Source organism: Camelus dromedarius, chromosome 3, assembly GCF_036321535.1.
Source record: "Camelus dromedarius isolate mCamDro1 chromosome 3, mCamDro1.pat, whole genome shotgun sequence".
Lineage (NCBI taxonomy): Eukaryota > Metazoa > Chordata > Mammalia > Artiodactyla > Camelidae > Camelus > Camelus dromedarius.
Genome location: NC_087438.1, coordinates 83,138,729 through 83,161,309, shown reverse-complemented (window position 1 = coordinate 83,161,309; position 22,581 = coordinate 83,138,729). Strand labels below are relative to the sequence as shown.

General features: G+C 38.9%; 1 protein-coding gene across 3 annotated transcripts in view; it reads right to left on the bottom strand.

Annotated features, from left to right (window-relative positions):
- PRR16 (proline rich 16) overlaps positions 1–13,877 on the bottom strand; it is a 248,177-nt gene extending 234,300 nt beyond the window's left edge. For all 3 annotated transcript variants that reach the window (XR_004135827.2, XR_004135829.2, XM_010995815.3), the window contains exon 1: positions 13,517–13,877. Coding sequence is in view for 1 of the 3 variants with exons in the window: in XM_010995815.3 (XP_010994117.1) it covers positions 13,517–13,675 (159 nt within the window). In the remaining 2 variants the exon portion in view is untranslated. The remainder of the gene's footprint in view (positions 1–13,516) is intronic.
- Between the last annotated feature and the right edge of the window lie 8,704 nt (positions 13,878–22,581).

Sequence of the window (22,581 nt, the reverse complement as noted above, 5' to 3'; positions counted from 1 at the left end):
AACTGAAATAACAGGCATCAAAGTAGTTTCAAAACCATAGGGCATTAATCAAATGTAAGTAATATTACTATAGGTCAGCCTAGAAAAATTAACTTCAAATACCAGCCTCTGATTTTTAAAAATTGGCAAAGAGTAATAATTTAGCTAGGCTTACAATTTAAAATTAATTTCTCTTCTATAAATGTTAGTGATTATTAATATTCTATATTAAATAATAATAGTATTTATTTATTTTTACTTGTTATTCCTTGTGATACCCTGGTTATTTCTTAAGGAAGCTTGCAACCGATGTATTTAGATAATGATTCAATATATTAAAGTAAAATAACATCAATTATTTAAATGTTTTAATTTCTATTTTCAGAGAGACTCTTCTAGTTAATATTTTTTTTTCCATTTCTAGCATGTGGGAAGCTTTCTGTTCGTATCCAAATGGCCCAACTAAAATCTACACTTCAGTTTTAACAGTTGAGAAAATTTTTGTAATATGGTATGGTCTCTGAAGACAGAAGTTCAGGAAGTCGAATATTTTCCCTGACTGAAGTGGACACACTGAAAATATACATATTAAAAGACCAACATGACCAGACACCCACAGGAGAGGGGAGAATGTTTTTCATACAGCACATTAAAAGCGCGGCATCTGGACAATGCAATCTCCAGAGTAAATGAAAGAAATACCAGGTTAAGAAGGTCTTATTTCTAGGTTAATATCTGTCTTCAGAATCTGAATAGGCTAATTCTAAGTACTCATATTTTTGAACACTAGAGGGAGTACCTAAAAGAAAAAGAAGCCAAATACTGAGAGTACCTAGCTCTTGAGTGTTTCACGTACTTTTGGGTGTTTGCAACAAACTGCTTATTTCCGACAGATGTAGTGGAATGATTAAAATGTATTTAAACAGTATCCAATATCTCCAGTATCTCTTTTTATGTGTCATTTTCCAGTTAATTTAAAATCTGTAATGACTAATGGCAAGAAAGGTACACGATATTCAAGAAGCAGAAAAACACAGTGAATGCTATAAAAAGTAGACACGTTTCCCCCTCATTTTAGTTTACATATTCTACTAGAAGAAAACAATTATATCCTATGTGCTTCAAAGGGTTCCAAATGACATCCCTGAGCCTTAGGGAATAATGGGTACTCTCAAATCAGAGCCAGACTTGCCTGAAGATGAAGGCTTGAAGTTACACCACATTTAGGGTTTATATAGACACGATGTCTCTAGAATTTCCATACAAGAGGGCTAACGTGGGAGCCACTGGTTGGGAGTCAAGGAGGGTGAGGACTTCATGAGTGAATACTTTTTCAACACTTAGAATTCTCTCTGCCTGACACATAGTTAAGCATTCAATGTATTAGCTGATACTGAGACATCCTCTGTGCATGTCAAAGAATAAGACTGGTTTGGGTTTAGTGGAATGGGTTTAAAGAGGGTAGTAGATTATAAAAGTCAAAGCAGGGGAACAAGAGCTCCCTCCAGCCAACCTACAAACTACACCATATGTAAAGGCAGGAAGAGAAAGAATCCACGCAAAAAGCATTTGACAAGCATCTACTACATATTCCTTCCCTGTAACTAGTAGACATACAGCGGAAAGTGAAAGGTAATAGTCTGATCCCTGAGAACATCAATGGAACAAAAATTGGAAGAGATACAGTTATTCATGAATTGATTTAATGAGCACCTACCACATGACAGCCAGTGCTCTAGGAACTTGAGATATATAAAGGAGTAAAACAAAGGGCACTGACCTCTAGGAGCTGACAGTCGGGATGTGGGAAACAAACAAGGAACACTAGAAATAGACTGTTTGGTACAGCAGAAGCCAGTAACAATTAAGGAAAAAAGAAAAGGTGACGTAGGGAAAGAAAGATAGGGAATGCTAGAGTATATAGCAACACATGGAGTTGCCAGAATCAGCCGTGGCGGGATGACACTTGAGCAAAATTTGAATGAGGTAAAAGAGCAGTAGAATGGAGTCTGCCATGAAAACAAACACGCATGACATTCATTCCTGAAATAGCAAGATCAGTGTGAGTGAAGTCAGGAAGGCTGGAGAGAAAGTAGCAAAAAGAAAGTGAAAGTGATAATGGGGGTGAAGGAAAATCTCAGGCCTCATAACCATTTTAAGTACTTTGACTTTCAGTGAAATGGTGAAGTCCCTACTAGGTCAGAAGAGTAATTCAGTCTAGATTTACCCAGACTACTGGGCTACAAAAAAAAAAAAAAAAAAAAAAAAGCTTAAGGAAGCAAGAGAGAAGAACAGGCTATTGTAGCAACCCAAAGAGGAGAGGATGTTGGCTTGGACTAGGGTGGTTAACAGTGGAGATGAGAATTGGTCAAATTCTGGAAACATTTTTTAATGTTCTTTTTTAAATTCATTTCTTAAATATTTAATTAATTTCCGGGTTTTTGTTGTTGTTGTTGTTGTTTTCCTATTTTGAAGAGGTAATTTAGGTTTCTTTTTTAATCAATTTAATGGAGACAATGGGGATTGAACCCAGGACCTCGTGCGTGCTAAGCACACACTTTACCATGGAGCTATACCCTTCCCACTGGAAACATTTTGAAGGCAGAGCCAACCAGACTGTCTAATGAATTGCATACAATGTATGAGAGAAAGGAGTTGATAATGACTAACACAATCTATTAACTGGGAAGGACTCCAAAGGATTAGGTTTTGAGGAAAGGAGGAAATCAGTGTTCAGTTTGGGGCATGAAATGTGAAGGTCTCTTAGACACCCAAGTAAAGATGTGAGAAGACCATACAAGTTTAAAAGAAGGGTCTGGGCTGGAGATACAAATTTGGAAGTCATAGGTCTATAAATGAAATTTAACCTCAAGACTGAATAAAAATACCAAAAAGGGGAGTTTAAATATTGAAAAAAAAGAGGATCAAATTTCAGCTCAGACATCTTAGAGAAGGAATAAGCAAAGGTAACTAAGAAAAATCAGTGAGGTGAGAAAGCACTGTATTCTTCAAGCAAAGTAAAGAAAGATTATTAAAGACAGTCAAACACTGCTGATAGATTAAATAAGATTAGAAGTAAAAACTGATTATTTGATTAAATAACACAGAGTTACTGACAACCTTGACAGAGGCGGTTTGAGTGTAATGGTTAGAGTATAGCTCTGATCAGAGTGGGTTCAAAGAACTGTAGGAAACAAGTGATGGCCAGTATAGACAATTCAAGTTTTTTGTTTATTTGTTTGTTTTTTGGCAAAGGAAAGCTAAGAAGTGGGATGGTAATTTTCAGGGAAAGTGGGGTCAAGAGGGGATTTTACTATTACCTTTATTTTCATTTTTCTGCTGATGGGAATCATCTGGGGGAGAGTGAACAGAGGAGATAGGTGAGACTTGTTAGTGAGTTTCTTGAGTAGATGAGAAAGAACAGGCTCTCATGCACAAGTGGAATGATTGGCTTTTAGCCCTTTAACATCTTTAATAAGTGTTACTCAGAACTGGACCCTCAAGTTTAAGTTCCTCATCAGATAACAAGAGTGAGACTTTAAAAATACTGTATTGAAGATTACAGAGAAAGGTTACCATTTTTCAAAAAAAGGCATAAACAAGGAGCAATTGTGAAGGAACATAGACAAATACAATAGACTGACACAGTGACCATAAACATGAGGAATCTAGATTTCAAGTTGGGTAAAAATTGTAATAAAGTCCAGATTTTCTGGGATGGCCTCTGTGTCACTCACTGAAAAAAGGAAGAGATAAGGCCAAATTGGAAAAACAGGACTGCTGAATGTCAGGCTGAAGGCTGGGTTTGTTCATTTGACATTTTAAGTATCAGAAGGATAGTGTGTGATCTTTTAAGCAGGGGAGTGGCTTGAAGAAAGCAGTGCATTAAGAAGATTAATCTGGTAGTGTTCAAAGAGTGAATTGGTAGAGGAGAACAGAAGACGAAGAGATTAGCTCTGGGGCTATTAAAACATCATCCTTGAAATTAATAGCATACGGATTAAAGAATTGGCAGTGGGAAGGAAGGCAGCCAACCTGAAATCCCCTGTTTAGAAGAATCAAGAAGACTTAATGATTTTATGCTCTTATTGTACCATGTACTTTTCTTTCACAGCCTTGAACACTCCTTAATAAATACTATTTCTGTTATTGTTTGAATAATATCTTCCCACCAGCATCTAAGTTTCAGATGTCAGGGGCCATGTATGTGTTGCTCAATATTTTATTTTTATTGTCTTGCACATGGCCCTGCATATAGTACATATTTAAGGAAAATTTCCAGTAAGTAAATAAGGTATTGAGGCATATCAGAGAAGCTGATAAGGAAGCAGAAGAAGGAAAAAGAAGAGGACAAAAGAGAAGAAAATAGGCAGAGGAGGAGAATGGAAGAACAAGAAAGGGAGGAGGGACAGATGAAGTGGAGGAGGAAGGAGAGGAAAAGAGGAGACACTGAAGTTAAAAGCCTGCAAAATAGCAGTAACTGTGTTGCTGCTGGGAACTGAGAAGCTGGTTTTGGACAATGGTTTGAAGGGAGAAATATCAAGAGTTCAAATCCACCAATGGCTCTGTATATTCGTTACCCTTTCTGTCTCAGCTTCCTCACATGGAGAACAATTACAACCTCAAAGGGTGACTCTGAGGATTAAATGAGTTAACACAGAACAGCTCAAGACACTGAACAGAAGTTATTCACCTTAACGTTCATCATCATCATCACCATTACCATCATGATCATCATCACCATCATCATCACCACCACCATCATTATCACCACCATCACCACCACCATCACCCATCATTACCATAATCATCACCATCATCATTATCACCATCATCATTATTACCACCATCATCATCACCATATTTCTTCAACAACATGTGCCAGACCACAGAGTAGTGACACCATTTAAACCTCTCCTATCTCTGCAGACATAGAAGAGGCAGGACAAGCATAAGACTTTTTGATAGATGAGATGAAGAGCCTTCCTTCCAGTCAAGGTTGCCCCTGACCTCACCCAAGAACTAACAGTAGGAAGAAAGCAAGCAGCTCAACCTCAGCCACTCCCTTCCTCCCTTCTGAATTTCCCTTCTTCTCCTCCAATCTTAAAATACACATACATACACAATTTCCTTGAAATTTTTCAGTGTAATTTTTACTTGATTGTGACATATAGAAAATGAGATTAGGGGAAGTGGTGAGGAGAAATGAGAAGGTGTATTTAAAAAGTAGGTTCAGTGAAGAGAAAAGGAAAATAATCAGGTAAATGTAAGAAAAAACACAGATAATGGTTTGTTAAAATAAAAAAGAGATAGAATGAATGTGAGATATGAAAGGAATATAAAGTCCTAATGCTTGATGGGTAAACACCCAATGAAAGCTTAAAGAAATAAAAAGGTGGGTAAAGAAAGCAGTATTAAGTAATATGGAATAAGAGGGAGGAGTCAGAGCAGTAGTCCTCAAAACAAGGGTGATTCCTCTCACCCCCAGAGCACGTTCGACACTGTCTAGAAACATTTTTAGCTGTCACACTGACATTTTTTTTGTTGCGACTGGCACGTAATTAGTAGATGCCAGGGATGCTACTAAATACCCTACAATGCATAGGACAGACCTCAGCAACAAAGAATTATCTGCCCAAGACGTCAATAGAGCCATTTTTGAGAAACCTGAACTAGACAGAGGTTAAAGGTAAACAGGAAGAGATGGAAGTGGATCAGATCTGGTCATTCTTGTGCTCAAAACTGCAAAGTCCTCATATGACTCTGAGTAAGAGTTAAAATTCTTAGACATGTCCCCTTACACATTCTGCACTGCTTGAGAGTTACTTCTTGCAGCCAGTTACTAGAAGTGAAATTCACTCTACTACATGTGACTTTCTTCAAGGGCAAGTCCTGAAGCTTATTCATATTTGTATCCTTCATATTTTTCAGCACAGTGTCTTACACATACCAAGAATTCAATAACCTTTTCTTCATTCATGAATTAGTGTCACACAGAAAAATAATAAAACAAAGGAAAATACTGTTTTGGGATCAGTTTTAAGAAGGGAACATGCTTAATTTGCAATAAGCTCTGCAAACATTTTATCCTTCTATGTACTGATGTTCTCTAGCACACATCATTAAAAAAAAAAAACAAAAACAAACAAGATGAGACAGTTAACCCTTAGACACCTGAGCATTCTATAGTTATATATCTATAAAATCACCATAATACAACCATTGGTTCTTCTTTTTTCCTTTTTTTGTAAGGCCAGGACTTATGATCTTGAAAATTATGGAGATAGGTCTCAAATCACTAGTTGAAAAAAATTTTTTAAAGCTATCAATCACTTGTCTCTTCACCTGAATTACTCTCACCCACTCAAGATTCCCTGAACATCTGCAAAAACTTATGTTTGTATGAGCTTTTGTTCCAGGAGAAATAGCCACAATTTTGTCATACTTTCAAAGTGGTCTGTGATATGGGGGGGAAATTAAGAACCACTGCCTCTAGAAAACAATTGATTTGACTGGTACATACTTCTTTTTTAATCTGGCATTTTTCTGTCACATGAACATAGTTTGAAATCTTAGGATAAGACTTGGTGTTATGAAAGAGGCCAATCAACACCAGTAAATCTGTTAACTTTTGGGTCATTCAAGAGAAGAGATCCTGCTAGAAATCATCAAATTTGCTTCCTCCAGACAACTCCAGCACATGCTACCTGTGGCTGAAAATCTATTCACAGTGGGTCAAACACCATAATAAGCGACTCATTGGACATATGTATGTAATTTGACTCACTTCAGTTATTCTACAAGTAAATGTTTATCTCAAACACCAACGTGAAGTAACATTTGCAAAGCAGAAGGAGAGAAAACAGTGATCATAACTGTAAATTCCGCCTTAACAATGCTAATGTTTCTTACCTAAAGTGTGGTCTGGAAACCCGGTTCCTTGGGAATCATCATGTCTGTCTATTTTCAAAAATAAAAATAGTTTATGACAGATAAGGTAACCTCCGTCCTGAACTGACGGGCCACCTTATGAGCCTACTCTGAAGTGGATGTTACCTAGTCTGTGTTCTCATTTCGGTTTATGTTATTTTCTGGGTCTTGTTTAGAGTTGAAATAGTGCTGACTTGGGTTGTCTGAGACCTATGAGAAACTTCTTTAAAGCAGCTCTTCTTAATTAACTAACTTTCAATACAATAAAAACATTTTTACCCATATTATACTGGAAGAAAAACAAACAAAACAGGATTTGGGAATAAGGTCATTCTTGTTTCCCATACAGGTGAGGGGAAGAGGTGGTGGCTTACAATAAGTAGCACTAAAATTAAGACGCAAAATTGAACTATAAAAATCTACGTGACATTGTTAGCCAGCTCAGTCATTTGGGGCCTGGTAAAGAATTCAACAAGCTTGTCTGTTCATCTGCCATAGCAGAAAGCAAAACAACTGTCAAAACCCAAACATCTCAGAAAACTTAAGGACAATACCTACCTTCTAAGGCAATTTGATAACAACAAAAGAGAATTAACAGCTTCCCAAACTCTTCTAAATTCATTTGAAACAGCTGGATGCAATGCTAGACATCAGCAAGCACCCATATTAGTTGTTTCTTTATTTTCTAAGCCATAATATGAGAAAGCAATGTAATACGCTCGTTAACGTTGTTGAGTAAATAGGTCAAAAGTGATTCACAGCAGTACCTATTTATTTGGAAGATGAACACTGTAATGCCTAATTAACTTACTATTAATTCTACCTCAATACTGGTGCTCAAAATTGTGTACAACCCATAGAAGCAATGACTGTTACCACAAAGAAATAATAAATTTACAATTAGACTTAAAAGGTTGATTGACTTCACTAGAAATTGAAGAAACAGGGTCCACACACATTCTGATGCTGGGAGTAAAAATCTGTGAAAAGCTCCTGGAAGACCATTTGGCAAGTTGGATTGAAAACTTTAAAACTTTCACACCCCTGATGTCTAAGAAAATGAAAAAAAAATAGGAAGATGACTAGAGCTTAGTGGTTATATGCTTGGGACCTAGTACTAAAATCCCAAGCTCCAAAGCCTCACGTTTCCACTTACAAAGTCAAGTAACTTTACATCTCTGGCCTCTGTTTTCTTACCTATAAAACAAACAGTAGTTCCTTCCTAATATGTTTGTTTTCAGAATTAAAAGATCTAATATTAAGAAATACGCTTAGAAGAGTACCAAGCAGAGAGTAAAAGCTGTCTTACCTATTTTTATTGCCAAAGCTCTTCTTGTACATACATCATTGGATGTAATTTCATAACTTTACATGACTTCAGCCATGTTAAAAATATGCATATAAAAAGATGTAAAGAAAACATAGCAAAATGTTCAATTTACCTATTCATGAGTGGCATTAAGGATAATTCCTATGCTCTTCTTTATAATTTTTAGATTTTTTCCAAACTTTTTCTATTATTCACAGACTGAATTACTTCTGAAATCAGAAAAAAATGAAATTTTTTTCTTCAAAAAAACAAGTACTCTTAGGATCTGAAGGAAGGTTGAATAGGTGGAGCACAGAGGAATTTTAGGGCACTGTCCTACTCTATAGGACACCAGAATGATAGATGTATGTATAAACATTTGTCTAAACCCACAAATGTAAATCACTAAGAATGATTACCCTAATGCAAACTGCGGATGTTGGATGATAATGTTGTGGCAGTGTAGATTCCTCAGTGGTACCAAATGTCCCACTCTGGTGGGGGATGTTGATAATGGGGGAGGCTAAGCGTGTGTGGGGGTTAGGGGTACATGGGAAATCTCTGTACCCTCCCCTTTGCTGTGAATCTAAAATTGTTCCAAAAATAAAATGTTAATAAAATACATAAATAAATGTCATTTTTAAAGGAAGAAAAAAGTACCCCTGATTATTTACTAATCATTTATTTTTAGCTTGATGTCAGATATGCACATTTTAATCAGAACTGAGTCATCAGGCTATTAGAATTCTACCCCTCTAATTTCCAAAAACTGCCCATGATATTTTTAATGAACTAGTTCTGTAGAAGGTTCTGTAGTTTAATATGTTTGAGAAAATGTTTTACTCAAACTTACATTTCTATCTCTTTTCTTCCATTTTGACTTAAATACCTGAGATCCTCAGAGCAGTAAGGATGGAAAAAAACATAATCCAAGTAACAATGAAACTATTACATTGGTTTTATTATCTATTACTTCACTGTTGCCTGAAGCACACTGTCTATTTATTACTTTAAGTCTGCCTGAATTTCTTATCAGCTAATTCTCTGAGTCTTAAATGGTTTAATGCATTGGAAATAGAGATGGTAAAGGATGGTTATTATTTTCTCAGAACCATGCTGTTCTTTTAGAAGCATGCTATGTGATTATGCTTCAGAAAAGAAAAATTAAAAAGCATTCTAGCATTTGGTAAATATACTCCAGTTTGAGAAGGTAGACTATTGTATAGAGTAGTAAAAATACAGCTATTGCTATAATTGAATGCACTGTGAAATCTCCTTCATTCACAACTTTAGAACTTGGGAAGTACTCCAGAGATTATTCTCTGTAATTCGTTTGAGTAATGAATTTTATAAGTATTGGCTCATTAACCAAAAAATAGTTGGTACGATTTCTCAGAGCAATAAACTACAGCACTTCAAGTGGATAAGCCATTCAAAGAGAGAAAAACATTTAAAAATGACAGTATTTTGCAGATAATTGTTAATTCCGTTTTCCTCAGCCCCAAAATGGATCATTTCCTATGTATTTTCAAACTTTTTAAAATTAAGCTTAATTTTAACTTATTTGTTTATAATATTATACGAAAATCCATGAGTGCTTTCCAATCCATAGGCACAATGCTGACAATACCTTCCTACTCATGCAGTCTAATCACTGACTGATTCCAAGGCAGACAGAACAACTCAACTGGTTCCTCCATAACAGTCATGTCTACTCACAGGGATTAGCTAAAAAAAAAAAAAAATATATATATATATATATATCACATATATATATATATATATATATGTATATATATGTGATATATATATTCAACCCATATAGTAGTCTTGTTACTTAAAATCACAAAATGAAACAGGATGAAAAAAGCTCAAGGTTATAATCAGTCTAAACTAAAAGAGAATCCAACTAAAAGCAGTAATGTATTTTGTTTCCAAGTAAAAGGCTATTCATTACATATCCCAATCCCTCCCTAATCAACAAGACCTACATATTAACACCAACATTTTATGCAGAACAGTTTACCAGTGAGATCTTCATAAAAAACAGGCAAATTGATACCTGAAGAGGCCAGACTATTTGTGAACCATTTTTTAAAAAACAATAGCTGGTTTTTTTTTTTTTTTTACATTTCTACCTAAAAATGTGTAGAAAAAAGAAACATGGGTTAAACTTGTACTCCACACCCCAACTACCTGAATTTTCAGATGACTAAAATTCAGAAAACTTCTAAAAAGAAAATCAATTTCAAAATAACCCCAAACAAAAGTCTAATATTGTTGGTGCAGGGTTTATGCAAAAATAAAGGGCAAGATATTCAAAAAAGAATACTGTGGTTTGGTTAGAATGAAAAAGTCAGGGGAAAAAACCAAACAAACAAATACCATATGGTGAATAATATAGTGATCTCATCATAATCACTTTCTTTCTTCTAATTTCTGTTCCAAGTTGACAAAAGCTCTCTGCTAATTGATATCAAAATATATTATGGCCTAAAAGCATAGCATTGCCAATAAAGGAATTAGAATTCTAAATACAACTGTTCATATTTAATATATACCAATGATAAACTGCCAGAATAGCGAATGTAACAACTGATGAATGGTGACATTTATATTTACAAATCATAAGTATAGAGATCAACAGGTTTGTAATTTACAAAGTTTTCAGTTACTCCTATATTCAAAACTACATCAAAGATATGTTCAGTCACATGTGCAGTATTATCTTAAAAAGATAAACGCTGGACAACTGTAAGATGTTATAGGCTAAACATGCTCTGTAAATATTTTGTTCTCAAAATAACTATCTTTCCTATTATATAAATGGCCAGTGTTTTGAGATTTAGACATAATATATACAACTCCATGTGTAAACCTTGATTGATGACATCCTCCTCACAAAAGTAACTAATAATCACATCACATTATTTATCATTCATAAATTTCACTCTTGGGTGAAATTTTTAGTCAAGCACCCAGTCAAAGCTTCCAAAGCATGAAGTCAAAATTTTATCTCTGTATCTGTCTGGAAGACAGATCCTTTCATTTACTTGGTTGTACATTATCTATGTTTTTCCATTCCTTTCATAAACTACCTGGGTTTTTTTTTCCCTAAAAAAATTCTCACGTAAATGAAGGCACCGAAAAAGCGAAATGGAGAGAGAGACACAGACTCCCTGATTTACTTCTCCGTGATTCTAACCAATAGCTACAGTGAGGTTAAAAGTTTCACGACAGATCTACCTGCTCTCCAAACATCTACAGAGTAATGATGCAAAGCAGAACCGGGTCCATGTACAGTTTCTTCTCATCTGTTCTGTCTAAAATAGGGAGTGGAGGACACAGCGTAACACAAGAAGTATGTGCCCATAGATGCAGAGTTTTGATGGACTACTTACTCCTAATCTAAACCATCTCGCTAAAACAGTAAATATATTTCTGTGCTGATGTAGGTTTCCCAACATCCCCCATCTTAGAAACGTCAACAACTGTAAAGCACAATTCTGCCAAAAGGAACCTGCCCAAATGTGTTCATTTTTTAAAAAATGCCATAATGTTTCAAATGAAAACACAGCTTGCCAAAGATGCTGAATAAAAGGATAACAAAGAAACAAACAGCATCTTTAGACTTGAATTTCAAATGCATAACCTTGCCATCTGTCAACCAGTTGTGAAGCAGTGATCCTAGAGAAGCCCTGCAAACACCAACAAGTTTTGTCCTCGCATCTATCATCTGTATCAATATACACTCTCGGGACCTCAGTAGTAATTATGTTCTGTGTGTGGAGCAACCTACAAGAATGACATTTGCCATTGGCAAACCGAACCCTGCTGATGAATGGGTCATTTTAACAGACTTGCATTTGGTAACAAATGCGGAGTTCAGTTGACAGAGGTAATGAGATGGAGAGAAAGAGGGGGGCTTTTTCCTCACACTTGGATTGGAAATCGGATAGAGGAGGTTAATCTTCAGAGGCCAAACGTCCAAACAACCCCCAGTCTCCTCCCACTTGGCCTCTGAAACCTGATTACAATTTTGGATGTAGACTACACCCTACCCTTTCCCTTCCCACCGCGGCCACCACCTCCGAAGTTAGTGTTAGCTCTCACGCAACTGGGGGTGCAGACTCCCTGACCGAGAACCTCACCAGGAACCCATTCAGTAGCGGCACACTGGGCTGGGACTCTGCCTGGGCTCTGCGACGCCACCCGCGGGCTTGCAGGATACCCGACCCCTCCCAACCCCGCCCTCGCCCCCGCGTGGAGCTGCAGCTAGGGTTACGCATCCTCAGCCTTGACACTGCCTCCGCTTCTCTCTATCCCGATCAAGGCTTGTGGGGGTGGGAGGGCAGAAGTGGAATGCGGGTGGCAGGGAGAGAGAAAGAACCAAAACAGTCCTGGTTACCAAGAGCCAGGACGCAACGGGGAAGACCCTGGTGCATGCACACTGCACACACACACACACACACACACACACACACACACACACCACACACACACACCCCACACCCCACACACACCACACACACTCACCGACGCGCCCTGTGCCCCAGGTTCTATGCCAACTGGCGACAAGATGGGAGGAAGGAAGGAGGTAGGGTGGCGGGAAGGCCCGGAGTTACTGAGAGCGACGTTCGGAGGAGAGCAGGGGATGCCCCAGGGATTGCGAAAGTGAGAAAGTCCCAGACTCCCTCTATACCCCCAGGTCTGGGCTCTCCTGCCTGCAGCCATGGGTCGCCTTCCTTCAGTGAGGTTCGGGAAGCGGGGAGAGGAGCTGGAGCCGAGCTTCTCCCAGGCTGCCCTCTCGAGCCTGGCCCGGGGCCCGGAACCTGGCTCCCCCTCAGCCCCGGTCCGGGGAGGCTGCCAGGCAAGGGGCGACTTGCCAAAGGACTCTGGGGGAGCAAGAGGGCAGGAAGGAGCATCTTGCACTCTCCGGCCAGCTGCTGGTTTCTTCCTCTGTCGACACACCCCCAGTTAACCCCCTTCCCCGACACACACTCGCATAGATACAGAGACACACGTGTTCACCCCTCCCACCATCCCAGGTCTATCGTTAATCGATAGAAAACACTAGTTGATTTCTGACGGAGAAAAAAAAAAAAGGAGAAGAAAAGAGAAAAAAATACAGTGCAACAACTCTTCTCAGGAGTCTCCGGAGCAAAGAAAGTCCTTAGGCAGGCGTCTTTCCACAGTTTCTTAGGAGTTAAGAAATCTGGCGGTCCCCAGTGAAAACGAGACCGGGAACCCCGAGGGGTGAAAGGCGACGAACTCCTTCCCCACCCCCGCGCTTCTCACCTCCTTAAGTTCTTTGGCCACGTCCTTCAGGTCGCCCAGGACTAATTCCAGATCCTCCACGATGATCTTGATCTGTTCCTTCACCTTGGTTTTGGAGGCTGCCGGCGGTCCCTCGGCTGGAGAGGACGAGGAGGGGGTCCCCTTGGACTTGGCTGACATTCTTTGGGGCAAGTGAGGCAGGTCAGCACAGGCGGGCGAGCGGAGCCTGCTGCGCGCCCCGGTCCCTGGCGCCGCTGCGGCCGCTGCCGCCCCGATCCCACCACATCTTGGACGCTCCCAGGGCAGCGGCTGCTGGCTGCGCTCGGCGCACGGCCGGGCGGCCGCACTGTGGTGCTGCCATCAACTCCCCGAGACGCGGCGCTCGGCGCGGGGCTGCAGACGGGCGAACAGCGCGCCTGCGCCTCCTCCCGCCGCCGCCCGTCGCTCTCGCGCACACATGCGCTCGCCCCCCGCCCGCGGAGAGGGGCGCCCGGCCGCCGTGCCCAGGGCCGTCAGCTGCAGTCCCCGCTTCACGTGCCTCCGGGATCTCTCCCAGAACACCTGGGCATCAGGGCGCTGGGAGACAAGTTCCTGTCCTGCCCACCCCCTCGTCTGGATGCTGATATGCCCTCATCATCTCAGCCTGCTGGATGCCTACCTACATCCATCCTGGATTCCTTCTGCTTCCCCCGCCAGCAGAGACCTGGATTCCCACCACGCTTTCTGATCAATTTATAAAGAACCCCGACAGGGTCAGAAGTTGGATTTCGGGTTAGTAAAGCGACCCTAAATGTTTATTCAGGACCAAAATGTGTCCAGAGGGCCTCCAGTCATTCTCCTACTCACCTACAAGTTAAACAGAGGTGTTCTCACTTGTGCAGAAAAAAAAAAAACAGATGTGGTAAAAAGCGACCCCTCACCCCCTGAAATCATGATTTTCAAGAGTTCTTGAAAGAGGTAGCTTAATCCTGCTGATTCCACAAAGTTAATAGCAGGTTTATTAATTGGAAGTCCTCACACCAGAAATCCCCTGAGAGACTGAGAGACTGAGTCATCTTGACTGTACTTACCTGGGACAGCTTTTTTTTTTTTTTTTTTAAACTCTCCTTCCTCTTTTCCTGACCTATGCTGATGTCTGTTTTGGGTAGAGTGAGGGGGGAATACCCTGGAGCTCCTCTTGTGGGAGATGAATAAGGAGAGTTTTCCTTCAACTTTTTTTCCTTTTTTTTTTTTTTTCATCCGTTTCAAGCCTTTTACTACTAAATAAAAAGGAAATAACTTTCTGACTGTTCTGTCAAAAGGACGGAGGGAAGGCAGTTTAAATGGAAGCCTTCAGTTTCATTCTCAGTAGGTGGCTATGATTCTCATTAGCTTAAGTTTTCATTTCCTTAGTGGCAAACCTATGAGTTGCTAGCTACTGACCCGGCAGGCTGGCTCCACTTTATTTTCCTCAGTGCACACTACTCCAAATCATTATTTTGATAAGCCCCCCATTTGGCCATGCCTTAGCAAGGATCTCTGCTTTTTGCTTCTCACTCCCCAGGTTGTTCCAACATGCTTCTTTGCATGAAGAAAACCTTGACCAGCTCTCCTCTTCCTAGTTCCTTTAGTCCCTCATATTCACTCTCTGCATTCTGAACAATTCCTCTTTATAAAATCCTATTTGGAATATGGAAGAAAAAAGAGACAACAGAAGAGAAATAGAAAGTTAGAAGTAGTGTCAAAGGATAACAACACTGGAAAATACATTGAAAAATCAGAGGAAAAAGAAGACAGGTAGAAAGCAGAAGCTGCTGGAAAAGAATTAAAATAAGGAAAGAATAAAAGAACCAGTGGGCACTAAGCCAATCGGAGAAGATAAAAGAAATAATTAGAAGTGTTAGATAAATAACATGCTTGAGTTCTCTAAGGTGAAGACAAAATTTTTTTAAGTTTCCTTGTTTCTGCAGGTTATTCTCTATTTTACAAAGATGTAACAGTAAAAAAAAAAAAAAGTTATCAGGTTTACAAATTCCCCTACTGTAAATTCCTAACCTTTCATCATGCTCTTATTTCATATTTGAAGATAAGTGGTCAGAAATGGCAAGTGAGAATGTGAGAGAAAAGAGAAAGTGCTGCTCCTGTGTATCTGAACTTCTGACTCTCAACAGCAGGCAAGTGAACGGGGAAGCCCAAAAAACCCAAAGTATAATGATTTTAGGCAAGCATACTGGAGAAGAGGAAAGGAAGAGGTGTTTTCCTTCCACTGACAAAATAATCCTTTTGTTAATATAAGAATATTTCCATTCTACTCTCAATTTCCTTCACTGAAGATTTTTTAAAAATCTGTTTTCCTATGATATCCATTACTATTAATGAGGTAAACTATTCTGGCTCAAAACTGAATCATAATTATTACTCTAATACACACTGTGCATGTCCACATCACAATTTACTCTTAAATAATGGTTATTATCTATCTATCTATCTATCTATCTATCTATCTATCTATCTACCTACCTACCTACCTACCTATATTTAAATACAAGATGGAGTTGTATTTTAACTGAAAGGGGAAAAGTTAAAATTGGCTTCCAAAACCAAACTGAAAAAATGAGTTGGACCCCAGCAGTGGTGGCTACTACTATCTTACAGTTATTAAATGAATATGGGTAAAATATTCCAAAAGAAGAAAGTTTTACAAAGAGAGTTAAAGATATTGAGGGGAAAGAGACAGACTGAAAAGGATACAAGGACATAAGTTTTGCTCCCTCTTTTTTATCACCCTTGTGGAAAAATTAGTCATTCCTTTGGCTCATTCTGTACCCTCTCAGAGATTAGTCTATACGATGTTTTAAAGCCAAATTATGGGGACCACACAGCAAAAGTGACACCCAATAAAATTTCTTATGAATGTGTTCATCAATTTGTTTATGTACTTGTGCTGGAGGCAAATGGATACATGCTCAAACCACATCACTTACAAACTTAGACAGAATAACAAACTGCTAATACAAAAGTGTCTTATTTATAGAAGTGATTGTGCACCCAGCATTCTATAATTTCTTTCTCTTTAGTCAACTTTTTCTGAGTTTTGCAGCAGGAAGGACTGGATAATTGTAGAAGATCATCGAGTGTCTGGTTGTTCAGTTACAAGCACTTATCAGTATTCTCCTCCGTGTGTGTGTGTGTTTAATCTATTGCATTCTCTCTAATAATTAACCTACACGAGGAAATGCTATGACAATGACATACTTTTTAATTCACAAAGAAGTCAAGAATGTACCCAAAATATTTTGTCCAATTTTGTTGGCACTGGCTTTTATTGATATACGATCATAATAATGTTCATTGAGTCCCCCCAAAAGGATGATATACATAATACAACATCACTTTTAATGGAGACTCTTGGTGTTCTTTCTTTTTTGTCTTTTGCACAAACTAATTTTTGTTTATAAAATCCAATGTTATTAGATATATGTGAAAATATTAAGACAAAGAAAAAAAAAAAGGAATGACAACTTTGTTCCCACCAAAATAGTTTTCACTGGGGAGATGTGGGTGAAAAATAGTGGAGAATGACATGGATGTCTAGGAGAGAAAATGATGTTAGTGAAACACAGCAGAGAAAAATTAGAAAAGTTTCCATATATATGTTGACTATGAAGTATACTGTATATATCTAGAAGTGATTCTCAAACTCTGGCATGGATCAGAGCTTGTTAAAACACAGACTGCTGGACCTCACAACCAGATTATCTGATCTCACAGGTCTGGGGTGGAGACTGATATTTGCATTTTAACAAGTTTCTAGGCTTCTGGAAAGAGACCACACTCTGAAAACCACTGTTTGAGAGATTGAAAGAAAGCGTTAGGTTTCTTTTTAGCCAGAATAAGCCTTAAAGATCATCCAGTTATACCTCTTCAAGTTATAGATGAGAAAACAAGGCCTTAGGAAGTTAAATGGTACATCCACTGTTTCACATCTAGGGAATACAAATTGGGATCTAGAATCCCACTCTGACTCAGATGTTTGTGGAGTTGTCTCCATTTGTTTGGAGAATGTCTCCTTTTTATGTATAAATTGCTTTTGGCATGATGGCTATCTACTATAGATGCATATTGGTAAAATCAAACAAACAAACAAACAAAACGTGATCTGAAAGTTTAAATACAAATTCCCATTACAGTGTCTTCAGTAATTAGAACTTTATGTATTTCAAAGAAGCTGCTCACTAAATACGTGATAAGGAGATGAATGAATGAATAAAGTGTTGTCTCTCTCTGTATATTTTGAAAAATTTAATTTCACAAATATTTCTTAAATAACTAGTCTCAGCAAGAATCTGTGACATGGAGTACATGTGCCACTAGGTTTAGCAAGACATAGTCCCAGCAGGAACAATTAGAGAATTCCTCACATCACTCTTAATATAAAATAATTTTACCTTAGGGTATCTCTCTCTCTCTTTTTTTCTTTTTCTTTTTTTTTTTTTGGCCTTCTTTCTCAACTACAGTCAGTTTATTTTATTTGACCTACAAAGTCAACGTATACATGACATTTTTTTTTCTTACTTTTTTTACATGAGACAGAAACTGAACTTTTGCTTAACTAAACAAAGGAAATTGTCTCATAGCCATAGAAAGGCAAAGAGAGAAATACTTTCAAGTAGAATTGGAGCCAGAAATTCTAGGACCATTGTGACTATTTCATTCTGTCTGTGTATCCCACTTTTTTTTTTTAGCAGGTTGGCTTCTTTCTTAGGCTAGTTTCTCCATAAAGTCAAAACTTGGTCAATGGTAAGTCCAGATTCACATCTTTACAACTTTGCAGCTAGAAAAGAAAGAGGTAATCACAACAAGCTCCCAGGAGAGGACTTTGATTGGTCCAGCTTAGATCACGGACACATGCTTTGGCCAATCACTGTGACTGACTCAGGTGCAAAGCTGCTATTCTTTTTAAAAAAGTCACACAATTATATACTTGTTACCATGATTTTCCAGCAGGTGGCAGTAAAATGAGTTATTCTACAAAAATCTATATATTATGATAATTTTCTGATACATGAAAGTATTTTTAGGAAGCAAAATCATTTTCAAATGCATACAAAGACATCATATATATGAATTAGCAATGGTCCTGCTTGGGTCAGTAACTAGTGATAAGGAAATTTAATGACTGGCCCAACTTGAATCAGGTTGCCTATACCGGTGGCCCATTTTTCCCCAAAACAGAAGATGAACCCCTGGAAAAATAAAAATAAAAAATAGCCACACTATAGCCTTTAGATTGATCAACCTTACTTTTTTCTCACACTTGGAGACTGACATTTTTAAGTTGTTTTTGCTTCCCAAAGCTAGCTGCATTCAAATCTTAGTTTTAGCATTTAGTGTATCCATGCCAAGAGCCACCAACCCCTTCATCCATTCTCATCTCAGGGTCCCGGCTCTAAAGACCTGCAATTCTGTGATTTATATATTTATAATCTGTGGAATTTCCCAAGCAATAATAGCAATGAAATAATATTCGGGCTCTTGTCCACAGTCTTTGAAAATGCTTCAAGGAAGGTGGCATTTGGATCTCACCCGTAGGAGGGGGCTAGTTGCCAGGAAACCAACCACGTGATTAGAAAGCTGGAACTTTCAGTGCCACCCCCTGACTTCCAGAAAGCGATGAGGGACTTGAAGTTAAATCAGTCACCACTGGCCAATGATTTAGTCAATCATGACTATGTAATGAAGTCTCCATAAAAACCCAGAAGGACAGCTTTTGGTTCTCCTTTTTGGAGAGCTTCCAAGTTGGGGAGCAAGAGTGCTTCCAAGTGCCACTCTGCTGGGTGCCAAGCTCCAGGAGGACAGAAACTTCTTTGCTCTGGACCTCAACCTATGTCTCGCTTCATCTCACTGTTGATTTGTACCCTTTAATATCCTTTTTATAGTAAATCAGTAATCTAGTGAGTAATGGGTTTTCCTGAGTTCTGTGAGCAGTTCTAGCAAATTCATCAAACCCAAGGAGGAGGTTGTGGGAACCTCTGATTTATAGTCAGTCAGTCAGAAGTACAGATAACAACCTGGACTAGAGCTTTGTGTCTGAAGTACAGGATGGTGTTGTGGGACTGGAGTGCTTCACTCATGGAATCTATTTCTATCTTTCAGTAGATGGTGTCAGGATTGAGTTCAATTCATGGACACCCTGCTGGCATCTGAGAATTTCTTGTTGGTGAGGGGAAGGACCCACCCCCCAACACACACACACATTGGAACTGGGTCCAGGAACCCTTTTCAAGACCTCACCCACCCCAGAGCTGCTGAACTGCCCACCACATGTGCAAGCAAAATATTGAAACAATTATTCCCTTTCACCCAAGTTTTCAAGAGTTTCCACTCATCCTGAAACCTTGGGACCCATGCCTGACATCTCATTCTACCCAATCTGATTCCACCTCTCAGCTTCAAACTGCTGGGCCAAGTGAAGTAAGAACCTAAGACTTTCAATACTCTAGGCCAAAGAGGTGTTCTTAAAACTTGGCCAGTAGCCACTCTGCACAATTTAACAGCTTAACAGCCTCTTTCCTTGAAAGGTGATTCAGCCACAACCAAAGAATACCTGATCTTTTAGGGGAACCCAATACACCCTGCTAGCACCAAAATAACTGAAAGTCCTATTCAATCATTCTTGTGTCCAGTTAATTTTAACAGCTACTTAAACAGCCCTATCATTGTTAAGTTTCAGGATTTTTTTCCAAGGAAATGAGTAAGGGTGGGCCAGCAATCACTAGTGAATCACTACTGTTTCTTATCTAATAGAGTCAGGGAGGACAGAGAAGCTGGCAGAGGTTGTACCACTCCCTCTACTTACGGAATACCTTGACTTTCAGGAACATAAAGCCACATCCTGCCAGATGTAAGGCGGTACCAATGTTATCCACTGTGTATCGCTAGATACAGTGTATGCACAGTTTTAGTTTCTCATCTGGGATGGAATAACCCAAATCTGCAAACAATCTAGAACATTCTGTGTAATGCCTAACCTCCAAAACTATGAGAAAGATAAATCTTAGAGTTGAGGCCACGCAGTTTATAGTATTTTGGTATGGAAGCCCAAGCTGACTTAGATAGATTTTGTTTTATTTTTCCAGCTTCGTTGAGATATAACTGACATATGATGTTGTGTAAGCTTAAGATGTAGATGTGCTGATTTAATACACTTATATATTGTAAAATAATTACTACCAAAGTGTTACCTGTGAACACCTCCATCCCATCATATAATTATCATTTCTTTTTTGTGGTGAGAACATTTAAGATCTATTCTCTTAGCAAGTTTTAATTATACCGTGCAGTATTATAAGCTAAAATCACCATGCTGTATTTGAAATCCCTAGAACTTATTCATTTTATAATGAGAAGTTTGTACCCTATGACCAATATATCCCCTTTCCTCTACCTGCCAGCCCCTGGTAAACACCATTCTACTCTGTTTCAAGAATCCAGCTTTTTTAGATTCCACATGTAAGTGATAGCATACAATATTTCTTCTTCTCTGTCTTATTTCTCTTACAATAATACCCCCAAGGTCCATTAATGCTGTTACAAATGGCAGGATTTTTCTTTATCATGGGTGAATAATATTTCATTGTATATGCATACGTATTTTCTTTATCCATCCATCCATTGACAGACACTTAGGTTATTTCTATATCTTGCCTCGTGAATAATGCTTCAGTGAACATGAGAGTACAGATAGATATCTCTTTGAGATCTTGATTTCATTTCCTTTGGATATATACCCAGAACTGCAATTGCTGGATTACATGGTAATTCTAAAAGATTTTGGTACTGAGACGGTGCGGTGCTGCTGTAACAAATATCTAAAATGTGGAAGCAGCTTTGGAACTGGGTAGTGGGTAAAGGCTAAAGAAGTTTTAAGGTGTACGCTAAAACTGTGGACATTTGAGCCATTCTGGCAAGGGCTGAGAAAGAAAAGAGGAGAGCTGGAGAGAAAGCCTCCATCTTCTTAGAGTCCATAAATCCTCATGAATAGGATGTCTGTAGCCATATGGATATTGAGGACCATTCTGGTAATGGCTCATGCAGAAATGAGGACATGTTATTCATTGCAAACTGGAGGAAAGGCGATCCTTGTTACAAAGTGAGAAAGTACTTGGCTAAAGTGTATCTATGTTCAAGTGTTTTATGGAAGACAGAATTTACCAATAATGAAATTAGATGTTTAACTGAAGAGGTTTCCAAGCAAATGTTGAAGGAGCAGTCTGGTTCCTCCTGACTGCTGATAGCATAATGCAAGAAAAGAGAGATGAATCGAACGAGGAATTGGTGAGCAAATAAGGAACCAGAACTTAAAGATTTGGGAAATACTCGGCCTATTATGCAAAAACAAATTAAAAGGCATGTTCAGATGAGAACAACAAGGGTGAGGCTGGACTATCCATCAAAGAGAAAATGGAATTATACAAACTGAAACACAGCCAGTTTGAGCAGAAGGGGACAGAGATAGAACAAAATGCAGCAAGAATGTCAAACTTCTTAGATTCTATAGGACTGGATCATAATGCTGTGAGGATGGAAACATGCACTCTCCTTAAGAAAAGGGAAAAAAGACCCCAGAGACAATTCAGAGATCATTGGGACCACCGCCCTGGATTTAACAGGTCACATGGCTTTCAATCAAAGACTTGGGGACTAGACAATTCTGTAAAGCAATGGAACAGGGCAGCCAGAGCCTTGGGGGTCTGACCCCCAGCCATCAGAATCACAGAGAGAGGATCACCAGTCCAGTGGGTCCTGATGACAGGACTGCGGCCATAGTGGGCCTGTGGAGCAGAGCACTGAATCAAAGAATATTACTCTTGAGCATCAAGATCTGATGGAGTTCACCTCGCTAGGTCTGGGACTTGCTGGGGACCCATCACTCCTGCTTTCCTATTTCTCCCTTTTGGAATGGGAATGCCTAGTCTATGCTACCACTGTGTTTTGGAAGCACATTAATTTAGACGATTTCACAGATTCACAGATGAGAGTAATTTTGCCTCAGGATGAATTATACCTCAAGCCTCACCCATATCTGATTTAGATAATATTTAGCT